The sequence below is a fragment of the Thunnus maccoyii genome, chromosome 2 (assembly GCF_910596095.1).
Source record: "Thunnus maccoyii chromosome 2, fThuMac1.1, whole genome shotgun sequence".
NCBI lineage: Eukaryota > Metazoa > Chordata > Actinopteri > Scombriformes > Scombridae > Thunnus > Thunnus maccoyii.
In genome coordinates this window covers 20141443-20159291 of record NC_056534.1, presented here as the reverse complement: position 1 = coordinate 20159291, position 17849 = coordinate 20141443, and the positions used below count along the sequence as shown (strand labels likewise).

At 39.6% G+C, this 17849-nt stretch overlaps 1 protein-coding gene across 1 annotated transcript in view; it reads left to right on the top strand.

The window, feature by feature from the left end:
• The window catches only part of LOC121880591 (ankyrin-2-like), a 116456-nt gene that overhangs the window by 37652 nt on the left and 60955 nt on the right, over positions 1 to 17849 (top strand). The window contains exons 17-37 of the mRNA XM_042387913.1: positions 27 to 125; positions 459 to 656; positions 1021 to 1119; positions 1639 to 1737; positions 1881 to 1979; positions 2088 to 2186; positions 2319 to 2391; positions 3178 to 3304; positions 3516 to 3594; positions 3730 to 3833; positions 4205 to 4240; positions 5286 to 5510; positions 6306 to 6460; positions 7090 to 7301; positions 7408 to 7615; positions 7860 to 7956; positions 8151 to 8379; positions 8639 to 8764; positions 8879 to 9001; positions 9102 to 9134; positions 9231 to 9252. Coding sequence (XP_042243847.1) covers positions 27 to 125; positions 459 to 656; positions 1021 to 1119; positions 1639 to 1737; positions 1881 to 1979; positions 2088 to 2186; positions 2319 to 2391; positions 3178 to 3304; positions 3516 to 3594; positions 3730 to 3833; positions 4205 to 4240; positions 5286 to 5510; positions 6306 to 6460; positions 7090 to 7301; positions 7408 to 7615; positions 7860 to 7956; positions 8151 to 8379; positions 8639 to 8764; positions 8879 to 9001; positions 9102 to 9134; positions 9231 to 9252 — 2542 coding nt within the window. The remainder of the gene's footprint in view (positions 1 to 26; positions 126 to 458; positions 657 to 1020; positions 1120 to 1638; positions 1738 to 1880; positions 1980 to 2087; positions 2187 to 2318; positions 2392 to 3177; positions 3305 to 3515; positions 3595 to 3729; positions 3834 to 4204; positions 4241 to 5285; positions 5511 to 6305; positions 6461 to 7089; positions 7302 to 7407; positions 7616 to 7859; positions 7957 to 8150; positions 8380 to 8638; positions 8765 to 8878; positions 9002 to 9101; positions 9135 to 9230; positions 9253 to 17849) is intronic.

Below are 17849 nucleotides of genomic sequence, written 5' to 3'. Positions count from 1 at the left end.
CTGTTATGAACTGTTTCCTCTTACAGAATGGTCTAACTCCACTACATGTGGCAGCTCATTATGACAACCAAGATGTGGCTCTCCTGCTGCTGGATAAAGGGGCATCGCCTCATGCTACAGCAAAGGTTAGACAAAGGATTTTAAAGAAGAAAAATACTTGAAAAGCATTCTCAGACACTCACACTGTAATGATGCATAACTGAGATGCATTCTGCTATAACTGCAGCACTACTTTTTAGGTGAACCCTTTTACTCAGCTTACTGCAAATTTCTTCAACCTTATTGTGATCTTGTTGAGAGTTTTACATTACAGTAGTGAGTGTACACTAAGAGCTTGAGAGTGATGCTTTGATTTTAAGAGATAATACTGAAAATTGTTTAAAATTTAACATGTGAATTTTACCCCCAAAGAGTGATGTTATCACAGTATTTAACTCCTCACCTTTCATCCTGTCCAGAATGGCTACACTCCTCTCCACATTGCAGCCAAAAAGAACCAGACAAACATTGCATTATCGCTGCTGCAGTATGGAGCAGAGACAAACGTTCTGACCAAGCAGGGAGTCAGCCCTCTACACCTGGCAGCCCAGGAAGGACACGCTGAGATGGCCAGCCTGCTGCTGGGCAAAGGAGCTCACGTCAACACGGCAACCAAGGTCACACACAAACACAGACGTATTTTGATACTTAGATTTTTGTTCACATGTTAAACCAATTGCAGGTATATAGTGATTGATACAAACTCTGTCAGACACTTGTTTGGATATGCTGTAGTTTAGATGCTACATTGTAACAAAGGGTGCAGGTAGCACCTTTACTTCTCACATTCTCATAGGGGAAGAAGCATAGAATCCTATATTGTTATATACTGCGATGAAAATTATTTACATGCATTGCAACCATTCATATTACCATACACATGGTATATGGTTTGATAGTTCAAACAAATCAAGCATTTAACCTCTGTAATTGCACATACAGACACAAAACACTAAGGACTATTTGCTTTGTGTGTTACAGAGTGGACTGACTCCTCTGCACCTAACAGCACAAGAGGACAGGGTCAATGCGGCAGAAGTACTGGCCAAACATGACGCCAACTTGGACCAGCAAACTAAGGTAGAAACACATAGACACACAAATTAGTCACTAGTCACAGGTTGTCATGCACCACACCAAACAGTATCATGGGATAGTGCACACAGGTTAATTATCAGGAATGTTACTGAAATGTAGATTATTTTTATGCATTTATTTACAACAGTAGTACGGTTTACCAGCCTTTTTAAATCTGAAGAATCTCACAGTTCCCATCTGTTACTCACACAAATTAACAAACATACATATTGATCAAATCTGCCACCTACTGGCATTTGGGATGCATTGCAATGTTTACATTGTATGTCTACATTTCAGGAGGCTTAGTATCTATGACAGTTGGTTGCTAATGAACTCAGTGGTCACAAGTCAAAGTAGAGTTTACTTGGATCAATTATTATGTTTTGAAAGATAATTTATTTTAAACGTATTCCACCTCCTGATAATTTATTACAGCCAACAAGTGAAACAAACCAGGCAGTATTAGAAAATAATTGCTTTTTTTCTCTGTATCATTTCCTTATCCTCTCCACACATCAGCTTGGATATACGCCTCTGATAGTGGCCTGTCACTACGGAAATGCCAAGATGGTGAATTTCCTGTTACAGCAAGGTGCCAGCATCAACGCTAAAACCAAGGTAGAATTCAAATGTCAAGTGTACAAACTTGGATTAACTAAAACTACAAACTCAATGACAGGACATAATGCAGTTAAAAGTCACTTTTATATTAGTTCTTACAGTGACTATATGAAATCTCATCTCCTTGTTTTGCTATATAGAATGGATACACACCGCTTCACCAGGCAGCACAACAAGGGAACACACACATCATAAATGTTTTGCTGCAACATGGAGCCAAGCCCAATGCTACTACAGTTGTAAGAGAGAAAAAAAACCATTTACTCTGCTTTCTTAAATCTGAAATGTTTTGTTAAAACATAAATGAGAACATGGAATCACAAATGCTATGTCCTTCTTTCTGTTAGAATGGAAACACTGCTCTGTCGATTGCCAAACGTCTGGGTTACATCTCTGTGGTGGACACACTGAAAGTTGTCAGTGAGGAGGTCATCACTACCACAACGGTAAACTCCATGTTTGATATCATTAGACTTAAGAGTTTAATATAGTTTTGCCCTGTACTTCCAGGAAGACCCAACTAACACTTCACTATTCTCTTTGTATTTTTCCACGACTGCGAATGGGTTTCATGTTAGATGGTCACAGAGAAACACAAGCTTAATGTCCCAGAGACCATGACTGAGATGCTGGATGTGTCTGATGAAGAGGGTGAGTGCTTTAAACAGAGAAAGCAAGAGAGAAAGAGCTTACTGTTTTACTGGTTCATTTCAAGCTCATTATTTTACAGGCAAAGAGATATTTAGGTTCTCCTGTTCAGATAACCCACAGTTGACTTGTGGTGAAAACTGTTAGCTCTTGTTTGCTATTGCGGGTGATATAGATATGTGGGTGTAGTTCTTAAAGCTTTATGTTTCATAGCTCTGAGGCTTGAAGACGAGCCATTGTCTGAGATGTCTGTGGAGCTGGAAGGTACTGCAAAATGTCCGTCCTGCTCTGCCAGCTTGGTGTGGACTATTTTAGGTGCTCTTGTTATTAATCTTTGTTTTAATGGCAGTGTGCAATGCAATGCATATTTTTGCTAAATCAATCTAGTTTTAGAATTTTCTCTTTAGCCTTTTACTCTCCACTTCTTCAAACCTACGGTGTCTGCGTTTAGGGAGTCAGTGCAGTTAAACATACCTGCATTGATGTAACCTTGTTATTTATCAGGTATAATCAGACCTGAGTGAAATGTGTGTCAGTTCATTGATGAAGACTAACTGCATGAAGCTTTTGGAAGGTGTGGGTTTGTGGATTATGCAATTATAGTGATTATTGTGTCATTTCAAATAGAAGATTGCACTAATTTTCCACGATTTCTACAAACAGGGAAATCACATGGACACATTTGAATAAATACAATATTAAAAATCTTACGGGCCAAGCAGACATACAGCAAGTTTCTCATGAGAAAATATATCTTTTTATCTCAAACATCACATGTCTGTTTATTAGGTGAGGACACTATGACAGGTGATGGAGGAGAGTACCTGAGAGCAGAGGATCTCAGAGAGCTTGGAGATGACTCTCTGCCAGGACACTACCTGGACAGCTTCAGCTACATGAGCCACAACCTGGACAGGTCACAAAGAGCACACACACACACATGCACACACACTTAACAAAAATAATCTACTTTTACACGTAGCTTCATAAATGACAGCACATGCGTGAAGAAGAAGATTACACATCACTCATACCTTCTTCATACCTAATGTACTGCTGTTTGCCTGCACATAGAAATATACAAAGACACAGAGAAACTCAGAAAATTCAACTTGCTCTTTCAACAGGCCCCAGCACACTCCCATTCACCAAAGTTTCCATCAGAAAGAAGGAGTTCTCATTGAAGACATGATTGCAAGCCATCAGGTGAGGACAAATTATATAAAGAGTGTACTGAGCTCTACTCAAATTGATTGGTTGTGACGTTTAGAATATTAGAGAATATTTTCTGAAGGGTTGTTGCATATACATCCAGGCCGCTGATGATTGTTGCATCTTTAGGTGTCAGCACTTTCCAGAGAGCATGAAAAGGACTCGTTCCGTCTGAGCTGGGGTGCTGAGCACCTTGATAACGTGGTGCTATCGTCCAGTCTGCTACACTCTGGGTATAAACACACACTCACACACAAACTCATACACACCTTCACACTGTTTCCTGGTGTAAAATTAACGCTAAGGATATTGACTAATTCTTGAAATGGAAACTCCATCTTTCACATGCTTTTGTTCGTTATCAGTAGTGTGTGAGTCACCTCCAAACCAATTTTACTTTGCCTCACAGATTTTTTTTTTCACTCCTTCACTTCTGCCTTTTCCCCTCCCTTCTTTTATGTCTCTGGTCTGGTTTTTCTCACTTTTACTCATCCTTTATTCTCTCTCTCTCTCTTTGTTTATTCTCTTGTTGCCTCTTTGTGCACACGCTTGTCTTTTGTGTTTTGTGATTGTGATTGTGTGTGTCGTTGTACTCTGCTTCTAGCCGTTCCTCTCCGTGCCTAGACCATGACAACAGCAGGTGATACTCTTTATTTTGGCTCCTCTCTCCTTCCTCTCTCCTCATTTCCCTTACTTTTTCTCTCATCTGCTATTAAATGACATTCCCATACAGTCAATGATCCCACCTAACTATCTGCATGATTTCAGAATGCATGATTTTCCATTTCCAGGATTCATTTTTTTAGTATGTATGTTAACTCCAGATGTCCCAGTCAATTTGTTTTTATTTTAGATGCAGATTTGAGTCCTATTTGAGTGCAGATCTGCTGATACATAAACCTATAAAACATTTATTCTATTAATTCCTACATATTAAAACTATACAGTTCACAGTTCACAGACATTTAAGTTAGTAGAACTGATCCACTTTCTGATTAGATATTCATCACAAAGAGCCTGAATAACAGCTTTCCTTTGATTACTTCCTGTATAATTTCTGTCGAGAAGGTATAACAGCATGAAAAAATGTTGGAAAATCTATTTGTTTCCACAATAGCAGCACTCAATAGGTGTGCTGCATCTGCAAAAGGTCATTAGCAAAGTGGCTGATCTATGAGTATATTTTGAGTGAAACAGCTGGCTGCACTTTATGGTTATAGCTCCAATATTGCAGTTTGATTATGGACATCTTAAAGTTAACATGTGTTGACATTTCAAATACAGAAAAGTTAAGTGTTACTGTAAGTACTTGCTTGCCTGAAGATATCCAATATTTTAGTCATTATTCATACTTATTTGCTCTTTGACACATAAGATCCTCCAGAGAGAATTGTGTTAAATGCCTTCCTCTTTGCCTGCCTGGCTTGCAAATAAACTTTTCAGTGGAATGAAACTGAAAAGGATTGAAAACACTGAAAGAGAACAGGCTTGAATTAAAAATGATCTGTTGTCATATGCTTGTTGCTATATCAGTACTGAGTCACAGAAATCGGTCCCTCTTACTGTACTGTCGGTTGCTTTGTCTGCATGCAGGCTCATAGTCAATTGGCTGAACATCTGTGCCAGAAATACCGCATTTATTAACGACTAGTTTATTACATCTATTGCCTGGGCATTTCCCTCAGCTTTCTGGTCAGCTTCATGGTAGATGCCAGGGGCGGGGCCATGCGTGGTTGCCGTCACAACGGTCTGAGAATCATTGTGCCACCAAGAAAGTGTTCTGCACCTACGAGGGTGACTTGCAGGCTGGTGAAGAGACACCGTCTGGCCTCTATGCCCCCTATGGTTGAGGGTGAGGGGCTGGCTGGTCGCATCATAGAAGTGGGACCCACTGGAGCCCAGTTCCTGGGGTAAGTCTGTGTGTGTGTCTTTGCTTGTGTGTGTATGTGTTTGCTTATGTGTATGTGTGTTTACAATGTTGTGTGGTCTGTTCATACTTTCCTCTTAACTCCCCCTCTGTGCTGCATATGGATCAGTAAGCTCCACCTGCCCACAGCTCCACCCCCTCTGAATGAGGGTGAGAGCCTGGTCAGTCGCATCCTACAGCTGGGTCCTCCAGGAACCAAGTTCCTCGGGTAGGACCATGAGTGGGGGACACCCTGCCACCTTGGAAGCCTGGTCACATGCTTATCCACATTCTCCCATCATGTCCACCTGAGATTATATTTTTTTTTAAAGTTTCCCATGATATGCTACTTATAACCCCATTTTTTATTTTGTTACTTTGTTTACCTATTTTGTTTATGTTGTATTTTGCTTCTTGGTACTATTAAAGTGAAAGCCAGCCTTAGTCTGAAACCACCTTACTTGGTGTCTTATGTTGTTGAGTTTTCCCCATGCTTTTCTCAAACTATAGTACCAATCCCCAAACTAGTTTCTAGCTTGATTCTGCTCCTTCTTGATGTGGAATGTAATTTGTGTGTGATGTGGAGTTTATGTTTTCAAATGACTTTTTTCGTGAATATTTTTTATTTTACAAAGCATGCCATACACCTAGTATTATATTATCTCAAATCTCAAAAATCTGAATCTTGTGTCGTTGTCTTTTGTGTTTGTCTCCTGTTTTCTTTTTTTATAATGTGATGCATAAATCAATCCATACATTTTAGTATCTGTATTTGATGGTACATTGTCATCCCTCTTAGGCCTGTGATTGTGGAGATCCCTCATTTTGCTGCTCTGAGGGGCACAGAGAGAGAGTTAGTGATCTTGAGGAGTGAAACAGGAGAAAGCTGGAGGGAGCACCACTGTGACTTCACAGAAGAGGAACTGAATCAGATACTTAATGGCATGGATGAAAGTAAGTGTAACTGGACTGTGATGCAGAAAAAGGGGTTATATTGTTGATAGGGGTTAATATCTCACAACACAGCATTTTTGATGCAACAAAAGACAAGAGGGGCTTAACACACAGAAACTTAGGCCATAATATGATCCAAGAGGAGTATACAAAAAGGTAACAGCATTACTTTTACTTATTGAATGATTGAATTTATGCCAATTGTGAAATCAGAATGCTCAGAGCATTGGGCCTTGATCAATCATTATAGATACCAATAATAAGTTCACAACAATTAACAGTGGGAGATTTATGTGATTTGAATGGCTGTCTTGAGAAGATTATTCTTCAATAAGCACGCAAGACGAAAAAAAAATAGACTGGAAGCATAAAAAAATGCAGAGGGTCACACGTGTGTCTCATAGTCAGTATGGATTGTTACATTTGATAAAATAGAAGCATGTGATGAACATAAACATGGATTGCCCTTTGCATCAAAACTAACAAACTGCGAGGTCATGGAGATGGAGTCATGGAAGAAGGGAGTAGTGGAAGTAATGAGTAAAACTCCATTCTCCGCACTTCACACAATTAACTGCTAATATAGGTTATTTATACTGAATATCTCTGAATATCTCTGAACTTCACAGAACTTGATTCCCCTGAGGAGCTTGAGAAGAAAAGAATATGCCGCATCATCACCCGAGACTTCCCACAGTATTTTGCTGTGGTGTCACGGATAAAGCAGGACAGTCATTTGATTGGTCCTGAGGGCGGGGTCCTCAGTAGCACCCTTGTGCCCCAAGTCCAGGCTGTCTTCCCTGAGGGAGCCCTCACCAAGAAGATCAGAGTTGGGCTACAGGTACATAAATGTATTCATCAGTCAGACTTGTATCATATGGAATCTTCAATGTTAAGGTAATCAATAAGGTTATCACACTTATATGTTTTTTTGTACCTTGTCTTAGGCTCAGCCCATAGATGTCGAGGTGGTGAAAAGGATTCTTGGTAACAAAGCCACATTCAGCCCAATTGTCACATTGGAACCAAGAAGGAGGAAGTTCCACAAACCGATCACCATGACAATCCCTATTCCCAAGACCTCCAACAGTGACAGGCAGAGCACAGTGTTTAGTGGGGAGACCCCCACCTTACGTTTGCTTTGCAGTATTACAGGTAAGTATGGTGAAGATCATCATTGACATCGGCAAACAATAAAAAACACATTAACATATCACAGCCTCTGTGGTGATATGTCAAATAGTCAAAATAAATACCTAAAATGTTACCTCTGTAAGTGATCTAATAGTAGTCTGATATAATGTAACATGTCTAGAGAAATCATGTCATGATTTTTCTGTTCTATACATACAAAAAAATACAGTGAACCAGTTTGACAAATTGTTGGTCTGTGTTTCAGGTGGAACCACTCCTGCCCAATGGGAGGACATCACTGGCTCCACACCTCTTACCTTTGTTAACCAATGTGTTTCGTTCACCACAAATGTGTCAGCAAGGTAAATCCTTTCAAAGTTTTTAAATGTGGATTCAAATGTACTGTATTTCTCTTAAAAGTTTAACATTTTGATCAGACATCTTCCTCTCCATCATTTTAAATGATTTGACATTATACAATGACTACCTAGTGCACTGTGTAACTACTTGGTAACATCAATCAGTTACTGACTGAAAGTCACATTCATATTCTTAGGTTCTGGCTGATTGACTGCAGACAAATCCAGGAGTCTGTTAGTTTTGCATCTCAGCTGTACAGAGAGATCATCTGTGTCCCGTACATGGCCAAGTTTGTCATTTTTGCCAAGACCTTGGACCCCATTGAGGCCCGGCTGCGCTGTTTCTGCATGACTGATGACAAAATGGATAAGACCTTGGAGCAGCAAGAGAACTTCACTGAAGTTGCCCGTAGCCGAGATGTTGAGGTGCAGTGCGTGAACTGTGATGGGGGAATAAATGGGTTGGTGGGGGGGAATGTAAAGAAAGTGTTTAGCCACATGGGTCGAGGGGAAAATGAGAGGAGCAATGCTGAATCAGCCTGTAGCCAAAATACAGATGTATAAAGAAGGATAGAAGCAGACAGTGGAGAAAATGTAATGAAAAGTGAATGGGAGTTAAGGGGAGAAATTAGTGAGGTTAATGGTTTGTTTGAATTATGAAAGCAGCTGTCATGTCCTCACACAGGTGCTGGAGGGAAAACCTATTTTTGCTGACTGTTTTGGAAACCTGGTGCCTCTTACAAAGAGTGGACAGCATCATGTGTTCAGCTTCTTTGCCTTCAAAGAGAACAGACTAGCCCTCTTCATCAAAGTATGCCTACACATTGGATTAAAAGTTCTAAAATTTCTACTTATTCACTCAGAGATTCAGATATCTGAATACATGTTAGTAATGGACTGAATTGTTGTCTTTATTGATGAACAGATTAGAGACACAGCACAGGAGCCATGTGGTCGCCTGTCCTTCACCAAGGAACCACGCACGTACCGAAGTCTTAACCACAATGCTATATGCAACCTTAACATAACTCTCCCAACATACTCAAAGGTCAGTTTGAATGTAATTCAGTTTGTATTTTAATTGTAATTTATTTTTAGCTGCAATTACTGTATTATTTCTCTCTCTTTCTGTATTCCTCTTCTCATAGGAGTCTGATTCAGACCAAGATGCAGATGACGAGGTAAATAAAGTTTGCTTGATACAGTACTACAACAGAGAAAGAATAATTGTTGTAAAGTTGTATCCAACTGTATCTTTCTGACCTTCTCTTTTGCAGAGTGAGAAGAGTGACAAGAAATGTAAGATGAACTCCATTGTTTTATATAACTCATGTTTTTATGTATCTAGCATTTTGTATGTAACAGACTTTTCAGAAATAGATAAAAATGGCTTGAATGTCTGATGTAGATTCATGCATGTGAGATATTTTACAATATATTTTTGATGGTCAGTGTTGGTACTGAGGGCACCAATATATAATTTTTTATATAATTATACTTACTGTATTTTCACAGTACAGCTATAAATTCAAGATACATCACTCGATTAACATAAAATTACTAATCATATCTGTATGTGCCAAGAGATGCATTGTCTGATATATGTTACGTTCCATTTGGATTAACCCTTCTCTCTTACTTTGCTCTACTAATGCTGTGTATGGTTACATGTTTGTTACTGGCAGCTATGCTATGGCTGATTTACTCCGCATTCCTTTTCTCTCTCAATCCCACTGACTTTCTCCTTCCCTCAACATTTTAATTTACTGTATCAGGAATGGCTATGACCCTTTGTTTTGTTTTATTATGAGTCATAAATAAAGGTCAAAATAATACTTTTTATTCAAATCCACTCAAAATTGTTTTGATATTGATGTTAGAATCCATCTTACCTTTAGAATAATTATATTTTGCTGTAATAATATATAAAAAGTATTCCTTTTGACCAGTCATCAGTTTTGCCTGTAGCATGCTGAAAACTTTACTTGTTCTGTACAGAAATAATTGACAAACAACATCTTGTTGTTTGTTCTTTGTTAAAATGTGTAGAGTAATTATTTGCATTCTTATCATTCATTTTGTATCATGTTGGCTATTGCTATCTTTTTTAAGTATTTACCTCAATTTACTTTTTTTTTCATTACCACCTTTCCTAAGTTGCTTTCATTCATTCATTGAGTTGCACTATGAATTAAATCCATATTCAGATTTTAACATAATTGTTGTTTTAAGTCACTACTTCTCATTTTCTGTATGTGAGCTCTATAAGATCACAAAACAAAGTAAATGTCATATATAATAATATTTACTAATTTGAACTTTGTAATAATTTGTATAATAATATTTGATACCACATAAAACTGCATACATCTAAAATAAAATTTGCTCATCATTTTTATCGATTTAGAAAATTTAGTATTTTACAATATGTATTTTCCACTTTAGTACTTGGCATTGCTTACAAATATTAAGTATAAAATTTTAAAACAGACACAAAATTCAGTAACAATGACCTGTTTATGTTTCCATTAATGACTTATCTCACACCTCCTCTCACTAAAACCTTCCATAAATTTTTATATGTATTCAAAGTTTATTATGTTTTCTATGCTTTGAAGCTTTATTTTGTAGGTAGACATGACTCTCCATGTCAGCAACAATCTTGAGAGGTTTTGTTTGTCTTCCTTCCTGTCCTTCTGTTCCATAAGTAGTTTTCTCTGTTCTCTGTGTAGTTTCTTTTTGTTCCCTTTGGTTCTTTTAGTATATTTTTTGTTTTATTTCTGAATAGTGCTGTCAAACAAATTTGATTAATATTATTCTTGTCCATACTCTACCTGTTTCGTTTCTCCTCCTGGCTTTGCTTATGCTACTGCTGCTCTGCTCCCCTCCAAACTCTTCTGGATCACATTGCTATCTTCCTTTTGGTCTTCCTTTCAAGACTCCCTTATCCTCTGCCCTGTCAGTCTTCTCCTTACTACCTGAACTGAAGATGGATTTTTAATGGCATTGTCTTGATCACGGTTTTCTGATGTCTCTCTTCCCCACTTCATTTGTCCCTTATGTTCTTTACCCTTTTTGGTTGTGACATTTTTTATTTGAAGATGATGAATCTGAATCAACGGAGACATTCTCCCTGAAAACTAACCAAGCACTAGACCCCGCAACCCTTGCAAGCCCAGACCTTCTTTCAGACATGTCGGACATCAAAATGTCTGTTATTTTGACTGCAGAGCAAATGGATTACTTAATTAATGAAGAGATAGCTGGAGCTAGAGGGTTTGAAGAAAAAGAGACTTTTGCCACTGTGGAACAGAGGCAAAGGAGAGTTAAAGAGAGGCTGGAAAAGGTTGGAGAGATTCAAAGAGATGGGATAAACAATAGTAGGCAGGAAGTACAAAAACATGGTGCTAAAAAAGAAACATGGGCACACTGTGAGGCACAATCTGTTGAAATGAGGAATCTCCTTATTGAAGAACCAGTCTTACAGGAGATTTGCATTGAGAGGAAGAATTCAAGTAGACCTGCCCCAGAAGTCAGAGACATGACAGGCATGATCTCACACCTGAGCACAGACATGGAGCAGTACATGGAACAGAGACCTGTTGTGATGAGTGGTTCTCCAGAAGACCTTGTCCAAGATAAATTTGAACAGGTTATTGTAAAGCATGGTGGCAAAAGGCATCCCCCAGATATCAAGAAACCTATTAGGAAGAAACTTAGAGACAGAGAGCGTTCTGGATGCAGTAGCTCTGAGGGAGAGCTGGAAAGGATGAGCTCTGAGGAGTCTTTAGATGGTGATGTTGTTCTTAAGGAGAGTGGCCTTGTGCCCACCCCAATTATGGATCCTCCAGCTTCTCCTCTCGTGGTTGAGACACCTATAGGCTCTATAAAGGACAGAGTTAAAGCTTTACAGAATAAAGTCGAAGAGGAGGAGGTGCAAAAAAATACTCAGGCACTAATTCCTCAGGCAAAATCAACTGTCGCCACAAAGAAGATGGAGGCAGACATGCCAGAGCTTCCCAGAGTTCCCAAGTCCCCCCATTCCCCCAGATCTCAGACAGAAAGATTAGAGGAGACAATGTCTGTTAAGGAGCTGATGAAAGCATTCCAGACTGGTCAGGACCCTTCAAAAAGTAGATCTGGGCTTTTTGAGCACAAAGCAGTGGCTTCTTCTTATATTTCAACTTTGATGTCTGAATCAGCAGGTTCCGAAGAGATACAGGGGATTGAACAAAGTCCTACAAAAGAGCCAAAACCACAAACCCAGGCTGAGAGCCTCACAATTTCCCATCCACAGAGTGATGTCAAGAAATGTGACAAAACAGATTTAGGGGATCAACCAGTAAGCTTCATTGGAGGTAACTCTGAGGAATCACAGTTAATTTCAGATAGTGCTTATGTTGGAAAGACAGTAGAATTTGCTGCTACAATTCAACATGATGATGGAAGCGTTAGCCCAGACAGAGAGGTGCTAGAGTTGTCAGATAAGGAGACGTTATCTGTTAAGGACCTGATGAAAGCATTTCAGCCTGGACAGGATCCCTCAAAAAGTGAAGCAGGATCTTTTGAACACGAAGCCATGGCTTCTTGTATTTCAACATCGATATCCAAATCAGCAGATTCCGAAAAGATACAAAGGATTGTACAAAGTCCTATGCAGGAGCCAAAACCACAAACCCAGGCTGAGAGCCTGACAGTTTTCCATCATCAGAGTGATGTCAAGAAATGTGACAAAACAGATGTAGGGGATCAACCAGTAAGCTTCATTGGAGATAACTCTGAGGAATCACAGTTAATTTCAGATAGAGCTTACGTTGGAAAGACAGTAAAATTTGCTGCTACAATTCAACGTGATGATGGAGCCATTAGCCCAGACAGAGAAGCGCTAGAGTTGTCAGATAAGGAGACAATGTCTGTTAAGGAGCTGACGAAAGCATTCCAGACTGGGCAGGACCCTTCGAAAAGTAAAGCTGGGCTTTTTGAACACAAATCAATTTCTTCTCGTATTTCAACACTGATATCTGAATCGGTAGGTCGTGAAAAGATACAGAGGACTGACCAGAAGCCCACACAGGAAACAAAATTGCAAATACAGAATCTCCCAATTTGCCACCCACAGAGTGATGTCAACACTTGTGGGAATTTAGATTTAGAGGCTCAAACAGTAAGCTTACAGAGAGATAACTCTGAGGAACCACAGCTAATTTCAGACATTGCTTATTTTGGAGAGACAGTAAAAACTGCTAATACAATTCCATGTAACGATGGAAGGGTTAGCCCTCAGGGAGAGGATTTGTCAGGCAAGAACCTAGGCAGGATGCAGTTAGAAGAACCAGTCATAAACACTGGTAGGAGTTTATCTGAAGACATACAGATCAGCCCTGACCGCAGACCTTCTGAGGACTTCAGTGCTGACATAAAGGCTGAGCTGGAAGAAAGTCCTGAGTACCAGCTGTTCAAGCAGACATCAACAGCAGCTGATGTGAACTATCATCTGGAGGCACATAAGGAGGCGACCTTGGTTGATGATTCTGATACAAATCCAGCATCCGTGTCCAGTCCCTGCATGATAAGTTATTTTAGGGAAGATAATTCTCTTATTGAGAATCAAATGAAAGATGATGATCAAAGTCCTGAGAGTTCCAAGCATGAAGGTATGGCTGAATCCTCAGACACTAGTAACAGTAGGACTCCTCATTCCAGCTCAGGGGAGAGCGAGAATTATGAAGGACTCGCAGTGACCCATCAAATGAACAACGAAATGCTTACTTCTTTATGTCAAAAAGAAGAAATTACAACAATTGATTGTGGAAACAAACTATTCTTTACACAAACTGACAATGAAGTGACAGAGGTCAAAATTGAGGAGCCACAACTTCAAGAAGTCTACATTGAGAGGAAAAAATCTAGCCAGGCATCCACAGCAGAAAAAGATATGTCAGGGATGTTGTCCTTAATGAACACTGACTTAGATCAGTATCTGAAAGCTAGGCCTGTGGCAAGTCGGCCACCACAAGAGGGTATTGTTCAGGAGAAATTTGAAGAAATTATTTTAACAAAGGAAAAAGATAAAGAAATTCTCACATTTGTCACTGATGAAAATAAAGGAGCGATAGCGGGTGGCACAACACAAGAAATGCTATTCTTAACACAAACTGACAATGAAGACAGAGAGGTCAAAACCGAGGAGCCACAACTTCAAGAAGTCTACATTGAGAGGAAAACATCTAGCCAGGCATCCACAACAGTAAAAGATATGTCAGGGATGTTGTCCTTAATGAACACTGACTTAGATCAGTATCTGAAAGCTAGGCCTGTGGCAAGTCAGCCACCGCAAGAGGGTATTGCTCAGGAGAAATTTGAAGAAATTATTTTAACAAAGGAAAAAGATAAAGAAATTCTCACATTTGTCACTGATGAAAATAAAGGAGCGATAGTGGGTGGCACCACACAAGAAATGTACATCATTCCTTCACAGGAAGAGACATTTCTTGATCCAAGAAAAGAAAATTACAAGCTATCCTTAACACAAACTGACGATGAAGAAACAGAAGTCAAAACCGAGGAGCCACAACTTCAAGAAGTCTACATTGAGAGGAGAACATCTAGCCAGACATGCACAGCAGTAAAAGATATGTCAGGGATGTTGTCCTTAATGAGCACTGACTTGGATCACTATTTAAAAGCTAGGCCTGTGGAATGTCAGCCACCACAAGAGGGCATTGTTCAGGAGAAATTTGAACAAATTATTTTAATGAAGGAAAAAGATAAAAAAATACTCACATTTGTCACTGATGAAAATAAAGGAGCAACAGTGGGTGACACAACACGCGAAACAGATCATGCAAAGACCGAAGAGAATTCATTTACATTGGGAGCTGAAGCAGAGAGTGAATATGAAGAAGCCAAAGCATCCAAAGATGTAAAAGATACATCAGGGATGCTAGTCATTAATCAGGGCTTGGACCAGTTTCTAGAGGCTAGGTCTTTGGCTAGTCGACCAGTGGAAGAGGAGAATGTGCAGGAGCAATTTGAACAAAATATTGCAACAAGGGATAAAAATGAAGAAAAGGAGAATAAAGGACCAACAGTAGATGACACAACACAAGAAATAGATTGTGCTAGAGTGAAACATAAGGTCATGAGAGGAGGTGAAGAGGTGCGAAGTGAATTAAGGGAAACCCAAGCAACCTTGACTGAAGAACCCCCAATGAAGGAAGAGTGGGTAGAGAAAACAACTTCATGTCAGCCTTCGACAAAAATAAGGGATATGTCAGGCATGCTATCATTGCTGAATAGTGACTTGGACCAGTACATCATGGACAGGCCAGTGATTAATCAGACTCAAGAAGAGGACATTATTGAGGAGAAATTTGAACAAGTTATTCTCACCAAAATCCGAAAATCCTCTAGTGAGGAGCAAATGGTTACAATATGTGAAAAAACACAAATAGTAGCTTGTACTGATGTGGAGGACAAGATAGGTGGAGGAACATTTGAACAGATGCAGACTGATGTCGTTGAAGTCAAAGAACTGACACTAAGTTCTGTATTGGAGACACCATTCCAAGAAGTTTACGTCAATAGAAAGACACACCACCAGTCTACAACTGAGAAGAATATGTCTGGCATGTTATCACTTCTCAGCAGTGACTTAGATCAATATCTCAAGGAAAAGCCAGAGGCGATACAACGCCAACCGGAAGAGGATCTAGTCCATGAGAGCTACCATCAAGTTATACTGACAAGCAATCATTTGGAGGATGAGATAAGTGGAGAGGTAAATGAACACATGCAGACTGATGTAATTGGAGTCAAAGCATTGCCATCAGATTCTGTTTTGGAGATGCCATTCGAAGAAGTCTGCATCGAGAGAAAGACACAGCAACGACAGTCTACAACTGAGCGGGATATGTCAGGCATGTTGTCACTGCTCAGTAGTGACTTAGATGAATATTTAAAGGAAAAACCAGTGGGGATACAATGCCACCCTGAAGAGGAGGTAGTCCATGAGAGCTACAAACAACTTATCCTGACAAAAGACACTAGGCGAGAAACTCCTACATTCTCCCCTGAATGTAAGATGATGTTACCAGAGGATACAATTTTAAACACTATAGACATCAGTGAAAAAGAAGCTTTGGAAAGTGGGTGGCAGACATGTTCCCATGAAGATGAAGGTCCTAAGAGTTTCTCATCTGAGGAGGTTGTGACTAAAACTTCACCAAGTACAGCATCACATTTTAATGACTTTATTGAAGGGACAGTTGACATTACAAAGTCATGTGCAACAATGGATGACTATGAGCATGATCATAAAGATGTCAATGTTGTTGCTGCTAATGCAGTTCTCAAAACACATGATTTTTTGCAACTACCATATAGTTTGAACACACCACAACGACCGGCTGATTTGGAGAACTTAAACAGTGTGATTTTTGATGACCCAGCTAAACAGCCTTTCCACCGAGATTCACTAGAGGCAAGTCCTCTTATGGAGGATAGATCTTCAAAGAAATCACCTGATTCAATTGAGCCAAGCCCTACCAGAGAATCCCCTTGTCCAGACTCTCTTGAGGGAAGTCCCACTCAATCAAAGGACACAGAATATAAGATGCCAGCCAAGACAGCTGTGTATGAGGACTATGCCTCCCAGCTCCAAGCATGTTTTACTTATGACAAAAATATTTACAGGGATGAAAAAGAGCATGATGAGCATGAAAGCAATAAGATCATCCAAATGGAAAGTGAAAGTACGAAAGACATATATTCCTACTCAGCAAAGACAGGAACTGATGGCAACATGTGCGCTGACCCCAAAATATGTGACAGTGAAAATTTTCACCAGCTCATAAGGCAAGACTCTCTAGACTCTCTTGACAAAGATGATAGTGAGGATGATACCAACAATAAACAATTTACCCCAGAAGAGGAGATGTTTAAAATGGCTGCAAAGATCAAAACATTTGAGGAGATGGAACAGGAGGCTAAAATGAAGAGAGACATATCCTCAGATGCCACTGCACTATCAAAAATAGGTGATCACCAAGATGATGAGGTAGATCTAACATTTGCCCCAGCCGTACAGTTTTCCTCACAAGATACACTAGAGAAAAAATCTGAAAAACATGCGACAGAAAGCACTCACACACTTAGTGGGGCAACAGATATTAGTTCAAGCATTAAGGAGAAGGTAGAAATTCAGTCACAACTAACATCAATTCAAACAGTTGACAGTTCATTGTGTTCACCTGCAAGTCACAGAGAGGAACCTTATCCAGAGAGTGAGGAGTCTCTGCAACTCACAGAGGAAAGAGAAATTGAAATACAGAAAGATAAAGACACTGTAGAGAGTGACTTTTTTTGTTCTTTAGTCAATGACACACACTTTTCCAGCAATGTTACAGATGAGCACCATCCAGAGGATTACAAAGAAGTTAAACCACCACTGACAAAGAGTTCAAGTTTTGCCAGTGAACCTCAGGCTACGGCGTGTGCTAAAGAGCTAAAGTATGTTATCCCAGGATGGGAGGATGAGAATGATGTAGCCTTCAATGTTAAGCCTGAGGAACAGATTAATCTTTGTCTTGCAGAAGACAAAAAAACACCTGATAAAACACCTGTTCAAACACCAGGTGATGAGAAAACCCCTGATCCATTTAATTTTCAAGAGGGGAAATTATTTGAAATGACCAGAGGAGGTGCCATTGATATGACAAGAAGCTTTGATGAAGAACGGGAAGGATATGCATTTTTTCATATAGGAGAACATCCAGTTGATGAAGTTATGCTAGAGGAGACAGGGGAAGATCAAACAAAGTCTTCAACTTTAGAGAATAGTGATTCAATTGCAGATACAACCGTCCAAGAGATCCCAACATCATCTTTTACTCAGA